A 7,728-nucleotide genomic window follows, 5' to 3' on the forward strand; every position below is an offset into this window, starting at 1 on the left:
TATCTCTGCTTAACACAGGTGATAACTCTGGAAATATTCCAGCTCGAAATGGAAACTTCAGCATGAATAGCAACGTGATGCCTTCCGCAGTTTGCTGCAAACTTGCTAGCACATGTTGCAAAGTTCTTTGATGATCCCAAGCAAAAGGCGAAACGTAAATTAGGCAGAGCAAGTTGGCAGCTTTTTCACTCCGGACCACGCCTTTTGGCTCCCATCCTTTGCAAAAGCCGGAAAGGCTGCTGCAGTTTCGTCCCAACCCAAGTCTCTCGTAACAGGTCGTGAGGCAAGCAAAGACATGATCATCAATTCACCATGAAAGTACGTAGTAGAGTAGATCGGTGGCATGATTTCCAATCCCCTTGTCTTTTGTTTTTGACGAACGACACGATTTCCAAATCCCAAATTGCTAGCAACAGCATGGTTAAAGGGGTACATTTGCTGAAAGGAAGTTCGATGAGCCTGACACTGCAAATCCCTGCATGTTGTTCTCTATAAACGTCATCACGGCGTGGCGTGGTTTGTTAACCAAGGAATGGTCAGAAGAGCAACATCGCAAGTGGATTTCCACACAGTTCCACCGCGTTAATTTAATAATTAGTTAAAACTGGTGTGGTGTCTCTGCCTCTGCCTCTGCTGCCTCTCCTGCCTGGGATCCGGCTCCTTGGAAATTAGGATATCCCATCTCTGATGTCTCTCCTGCGCACCTCCCGGCTACCGCAGTTGAGAATTTCTCCTCGCCGTCTCGGCGCCTCGTCTCGCCCGCTGCCGGGCACGCTCGTCCGTCGCTCCCCACCGGCAATGGCGGCCACCACCTTCCCTCTCCTCCTCCTCCTCCTCCTGATAATCCTGTCCTCATCCGCCCGCGCCGACCCCGACGCCGTGGTGTCCAGGATCGCCTTCGGATCCTGCGCCAACCAGAGCGAGCCCCAGGTGGTCGACGGAACGCCGCGCCCCACGCGGCCATGCCCGCGCATTTCGATCAATTGGTTGTGACGGGGATTGTTTCGTCGTGCAGCCCATTTGGGACGCCGTCGTGGGGTTCGGCCCGCAGGTGTTCGTCTGGCTCGGGGACAACGTCTACGGCGACAACAAGCGCCCGTTCCGGGTCTTCGGGAGGGACCGCACCGTGGGGCCCTGGAAGAACGCGCCGCGCTTCTACCCTTCCACCGAGGAGGAGCTGCGGAGGCGGTACCAGCTCGCCAGGGCGCAGCCCGGGTACGCCAGGCTCAGGGAGACCGCTCAGGTCAGGCCTCCCTTGTTTTCTCCCCCCATGGACGATCGCAGCTGCTCGTTTAATTTGCTCCTGACTAATTGCTTTGTCTTATTTCGTGTCATGGCCTCATGGGATTTGAGGGTTATATTGATACTACAATAAGATGTAGCACGGATATGCTGATGATACAGCATTACAATAATGACAAACGTACATAAAATAGAATACACACACACACTAGAATGCACTCCCCACCCCAGTTCCCACTCCCGAGTTGGTTCTATGGCAGAGAAGAAGGCATTTTAGATAGACTTTTAATCTCCATATGTGGGCCATGGTATCATTTTGTCTCTTCGTTGATTACAGTTTACGGACGTATGTGCTGCACTTATGGACAGTATTCAACAGTGCTTCTTCTTTCCTCTTCTGAAAGATGGGAAACTGGTGTGGTGTCACTACTGAAATTCACTGATTGCAGGTTATTGGAACATGGGATGACCATGATTATGGGTTGAATGATGCAGGAAAAGAGTTTAGTGGGAAAGTGATTACTCAAAGGCTTCTCTTAGATTTCTTGGATGAACCTGAAGACAGTAAACGGTATGCACTTAGAAGCACTGGAGTTAATCTTTGTTTTCTTCATTTTTATGTTGTGTAGTTATTGTTTGTTGAATCCATTCAGACCGAGCACATTGGTATGTTATTTGTTTTCTTTAAAGCATTGTCCTACAACCTGTCTTACATACTTGTGTCCACACCCACTACCTATTTTTCCTCATTAGAAAACAGCATCCTTCGCTGGAAATACTGCATTTCATCAGCACCGCATTACTTGGGGTATTCATTTTTAAACTTGGACACTCAAACATCTGTTTAATTTTCTTATATCATTTAACCATCATACAATTCATAAGTGAGTTCTATTGTTTGCTCTGCATTTATTTCAACTAAACAGGGATCACTATCAACTTATCAAGTCACTATAACGCTTGATCTCATTTAGATTTTTATTTACCTCCGGCCTTTGTTGTTGTAAGTTTAACATATATATAGTTTTTTTTGGAGGGATCAGCAGGAGTTGTCTCTTTTTACGTTCTTTAATCTCTGCTCTTGTTCTGTTCTGTAATAACATAATATAGTTCAATAGCTGTAGCAACTTTCTGGTAAATTTCTTCCATTTTTCATTTGTTTGTAGTTTCTTTCTTTATTGGAATTTAAGGTAGGATGGAATATTATTGCCATTGTTGCTCTAATGTTATTTCCTTGTTACTTTTGTGGCCACAGTAACATTAAAGTCTTCTTCCAGGATGTGACCAGACATTTCTGTTTGAGTTTCAGGATCTGCATACATACAGACATACACCCGCAGATGTCTCATAATAATCTTATTCATTTTTTAACGGTCAACAAGGGAAGAAATCTCCCTGCCTGATAATTTAATACTCTATTGTTGTTTGTTTAGGAGGAAACAAACTGGTGTTTATGCCTCATACATGTTTGGCCCTGAAGGAAAACGTGTGAAGGTTTAGTCTCTTATGTCATGTTCAATTTTGCTGTTAACTAGAGAAGGTTTATCTAATTTCTTTTTTCAAATAGGGTGATATAACACATCATCGTACTCATGATGCAGTGATTCTTGAAGTCTTTGCTATGTTCTCCTTTTTTTCATTATTATGAGTCTAGTAAAATTTCCTTCAAAACAAATTCTCAAAATGGATCATGTATCCCTTCTGGTTATCCTTAGCTCTTTTTTGGCTTCGTTATTTGTTCCTTGAATGCAAACTTATCTCAGCAATTGGTACTTTGTATTTAATGATATCCAAGTTTTCAATAACTTGCTACTCTGTGAATTTGAATCCAGTCATTGCTTTGTATTTTAAAAATTCTCAAGATAAAAACAATATGAAAGTGTGTGTTCAAGAATAGATAATGGGCAAAATTAAAGATCAAGGTCAATTATGTTTGCAGGATACAAAGACAAAAAATACATTGATATCTTGTAAGCCTTAGGTTCAAATTTTTGAGTGATATAGAGCATGTCCTCCTCTTATATATGTAAACTTTGAGAACTTCACATAAAATTTTTATGGATATTTGATATTTATCGAATTTACAACAGATATTGGCCTATTAAGTTTAGTACATCGTTACAACATACGCATTTGTTACATCTTTAATTTTTATGGATATTTGATATTTATCCAATTTACACCGGATATTGCCCTAATAAGTTTAGTAAATCGCTACAACATACACATATGTTCATCTTTGCATGTCCCAATCAATGTAAAGCATCATCCCAGTAGTCGTTTCAAGTATCCACAGGTGGTATAAGGTCTAGAATGGTCATCCATCCGGGCTAAATAAAAGAAATATGAACTAGTGCCTTTGCCCCTTCTGTAGCAAATTGTATTTTATCATCAATTTTGAATTAAGGTTAACAGCAATGTATTGCAGGTAATCTTGCTGGATACCAGATATCACAGAGACCCGCTATTAAGTGATGGAACTATTCTGGGAGATCCCCAGTGGCAGTGGCTAGAGAGGGAGCTTCATGGTCCTCAATCAGAGATCACCATCATTGGATCTTCAATCCAGGTAAACCTATTATTTCACATATATATATATACTTGTTGAAAACTTTAAAAAATGTACTTCAAAAACGAACCAAAGATGGTCAGATAGAAATCATATACCACAAGTTTTCACAGCAAAAGCTATTAAACTACTCACTCCCATGGAGCTTTCTGGATGCACACCTTAGTTTCCCACTAATGGGCTGCATAGAAGCTTTGAAAAAACTTCACAAACTTTTATAATGTCAGAAATCTGTATATGGAAATACACCTTACCAGAAGTTTTATTTTAGTGATAGTATAAAGTATCTGGTACTATTTGGTAGGCTGTTTTTCCCTCAAATAAAACAGATGGTACATGTGATTGTATTTGGTAACGGAATTTGAATAATACATTCACCTATTTGGCAGCTCTTCAATGGGCAAAGAATATCCTACTGATTCATCGCTCTATATTTTATGTCTTAATGCTTTCACTATAATAAGCAATTGCATTTTCTTTCATTTTTTTATATGCTATATGCAGTGTAACTTCCATTTGTATAATAGCTATGTTCCAATGTACAGGTAGTATCTAATCTTTCAGCCACTACTGGGCCTTTGTTCTATGTGGAGTCCTGGGCACGCTTCCCAAGGGAGAGAGAAAGGCTGTTCAGATTGATTGATAGTAGTAAGGTTGGTTACTATTACTTTCCTGTGGACAAGCTATTATTCAGGGTCTAAGCCTTTCCATAAATAATAAAATGCAGGAAAAAAAATTAAAAAATGCAGTAGTTGCTAGCATATCTCCTTCAATTAACTTTTGAAGGAATCCTGAGTCTTCTAGAAGATACCATGATACCAGATGTTTTATGTGTTCATTACTCTTATGAAACATCTATGGACTGTGTGACTATTTGCAGAGACCTGGAGTGATATTTATTAGTGGGGATGTCCATTTCGGAGAAATCACCAGATTCGACTGTGGAGCTCAATACCCGTCGTACGATGTTACTTCGAGTGGTCTTACCCAGTCTGTCGACAACGCTGTGCCAGAAGTTTTTCAACCTCTTATGAGACTTCTGGCAGTACTAACACCAACTACCATGCGAGTTTTGAGCCCAAATTGCCTGTATAAATCATGCACAACAGGTACAACTCTTTCTTGGGTAGAACCTTATAAGTATGAATCCATCAGTGTCGGATAGCTTGTTTTGTTTTACTGAATTTCTTAGTTTTTTAAGATCAAAGGTCCTTTCTGTTCTTTTTGAACCAGTAAGCTGTTGATTCTGGACAAAACTGAAACTCTCCAAAAAACTGTAAAATGTTATCATAGGATATCTTAAGGCACTGCTAAGATTTCTCTATGCTTATCTTATTTCCTGCTGTGTTCTGTTTTGGTTATACTTGTACTGTTAAATCATTTGTGTTTTGCTGTTGCAGGCCAACCAAATTTCGGAGCAATTGAAATTGATTGGAACGCTGTACCTCTGCGGATTAAACTTGAACTAAAAGATGTTGAGGGTCGTTCTGTTCACAGTGTAGAGTTCCCTATATCTGAACTGCAGTTCTCGGATGGGCACGCAATCAAAAGACAACCCCATACATTCCAACGTCACTGTACTCTCGAAACAGAGCTCCCATGGCTAACACGATACCGGCTTGCTCTGATGTTATTTGTCACCATAGCTGGTATGCTATTGACATCCATCTCAATCATTCCAACCATATATATAAATCTACATTATAAGTTTATAACCCCACTGAACAGTCTTGTAGATGTTTTGTGTTGGACCTTCGGATATCTTCATAATTCCCCTATTTTTTTTCCTGCAGTTTTTGTCGTTGCTGTGGTGCTTCTAGCAGTCACCTGCTTGTCAAACTTTACTAAGTCCAGTAAGAAAAGCAAAAAGGAATAGCTGTGAGGTGCGGAGGACAAACGAAGATTCGGTCCAGCTAAGCTAGATTTCACACTGACCAGGATCCTATACCACAGACCATGCCTTGAGCAGACAAGAACCAGATGGCACCGCAGTATCAATGAGTACACTATGCTGTTCAATTTGCAAAGCGCAGATTGGATAGGTATGTTAGCTAACTAGGACAGTAACATACAACCATGTACTGCATCGTGTAGCCTAGCTTTCTGAATCGTTGTTTCCCGTCTCATGTCTTCCGTCCTGTTTGTGTTTCTGGTAACTGGTAAGCATTACACTGTTGAGTAAAATCTTGGAGGTGGGAGTGTCCCACAAGTAGTCAGCCAACTAGTTACGCGAGCTTACAGCTTAGTGATACCCTTTAACAGAGCTCGAGAGACAGTCAGCCTGTTCGCTTGTTGCTTTTAGCCAGAACTTATCAGCTAGCCAACAGTGTTTTTCTCTCATAACAAACCAGCACTAGCCGGGCTTATCAGCCCAAAAACCAACCAGCGAACAGGCCGAGTATGTGATGCTGATGTGAAATCGACTTGCGAGTACAAGAACTGCATATTCAACACGCGGTTGCTAATATGAATTGAGAAATCGGTGTTCGAGCTGCACGCAGATCCTGAAACCGCTTAGCGGCTTAGTGAGACGACGTTGTGGATCAATGTTGAGATCTATTGTATGTTAGCATCTGAACAATACTTTAGGTAAAGGAAACCACAATATATAAGAAAAGTCATGCGGTACTGAAATATATTAGAGGTTTGAAAAGAAGTGTAGTAGTACGTGCGGATTATAATGATCAAGTCGTGATTCATAACCACCCTCATATTTTGTCCCAATATGAGATAAGTACTGTATGGGGGCCATTTTCTTCTCTAATACAATGAAGCTCAGCTCTCCTGCGTTTAAAAAAACAAACTATTTGGATAATCAGCAGGAGAAGCCTTAGTGAACTAATAACTAAGCACATCTTTTTTTAAAAGGTAAAGATATTGAAGGTTTAATTTTTGGGGTGCCCAAGTAAAATATATGTGGCCTTTTTGTGTAATTTGTGATACAAAATGAAAACTATCATCTGACTCTTTAGCCCTCCCCAATTTCCTAGGCTCAACAACCAAGTAAATTGTTGGGGTCCCAATTTCCTAGGATCAACCGTTGGGTTGGGGCCAGAACCACGTCACTACACCAACTCTTTAGCCCTCGATCTGACTAGAGTGACAGGCTCGCGAGACCGAGCTCGAGGCTGGCGCGTGGGAAGTGTGCTTTCTTAAGCTGGGTTGCTAAGAGTGTGACTAGCGGTATGGGACTAAACAGAGCGCTTGGTTTGCAGAGACAGTGCGAGAATGCATTTATAGTCTGCGCGCGCTTTTGCTAATCTTCTTAGGCGCTGCCTTGTCTGCACAAAGCCTGTCAAGGCTGAACAGTGAAGAGGACTCGATAGATTCATGTACAATGGCTGCAACTGTCATAGCTTAGCTAATTCACCAATTGCTATGCTAGTTAAACAGTGTCAATTCAGTTATAAGTGTAATCCTTAGATAAGATTATAATACCAACCAGCCCCTTAATGCCATCAGATCAGAAACTGGCACCTGATGAAGCTCTCGTTTCTCGGCTGTCCGCACCGTTCGTACGTGCACTGCAACAAACTACTCGTAGTAGTTAAACTTCCATATCACAACGGCCAACAAACACAGAGGGCCTCCGCCAGCTATTGCTGATCAGGCCGGCCCATCAACGGCAATGAGGCGCCTTGCCCCCAGACCAAAATAAAGGAAAAAGTCCACGTTACCTCTCTCAATTTTTGTAAAAGTCTGTTTTCCCTCTCTAAACTCTAAAACCGGATAAATCACCTCCCTAAACTTTTGAAATAGTTCGTTTTACCTACCTCACCGGTTATAAGTGGTTTTCAAAGACGGTTTTATCTCTTTTATTTTTTATTTATTTCGACTAAATCTTTAAAAAATCTAGTAAATCACAGAAACATCATAAAATAGAACATCTAATTTTATTGGACTCTACGTGAGTAGAT

At 41.1% G+C, this 7,728-nt stretch overlaps 1 protein-coding gene across 1 annotated transcript; it reads left to right on the forward strand.

The window, feature by feature from the left end:
- The first annotated feature begins 590 nt into the window (after positions 1-590).
- On the forward strand, positions 591-6,107 carry LOC136462329 (uncharacterized). Its single transcript, XM_066461433.1, has 9 exons — positions 591-930; positions 1,016-1,243; positions 1,692-1,813; positions 2,676-2,736; positions 3,671-3,811; positions 4,357-4,464; positions 4,692-4,920; positions 5,212-5,460; positions 5,605-6,107. The coding sequence occupies exons 1-9, from the start codon at positions 688-690 to the stop codon at positions 5,685-5,687; spliced, it is 1,464 nt and encodes a 487-aa protein (XP_066317530.1). The 5' UTR covers positions 591-687; the 3' UTR covers positions 5,688-6,107.
- Positions 6,108-7,728: the final 1,621 nt, after the last annotated feature.

The sequence above is a fragment of the Miscanthus floridulus genome, chromosome 7, assembly GCF_019320115.1.
Source record: "Miscanthus floridulus cultivar M001 chromosome 7, ASM1932011v1, whole genome shotgun sequence".
NCBI lineage: Eukaryota > Viridiplantae > Streptophyta > Magnoliopsida > Poales > Poaceae > Miscanthus > Miscanthus floridulus.

Bases quoted from the DNA above. Each gene is read 5' to 3' on its own strand.
- LOC136462329 (XM_066461433.1), top strand. From the start codon at position 688: ATGTCTCTCCTGCGCACCTCCCGGCTACCGCAGTTGAGAATTTCTCCT. The intron at 2,737-3,670 runs GTTTAGTCTCTT...AATGTATTGCAG, and splicing joins CTGAAGGAAAACGTGTGAAG to GTAATCTTGCTGGATACCAG. The intron at 4,921-5,211 runs GTACAACTCTTT...TTGCTGTTGCAG, and splicing joins GTATAAATCATGCACAACAG to GCCAACCAAATTTCGGAGCA.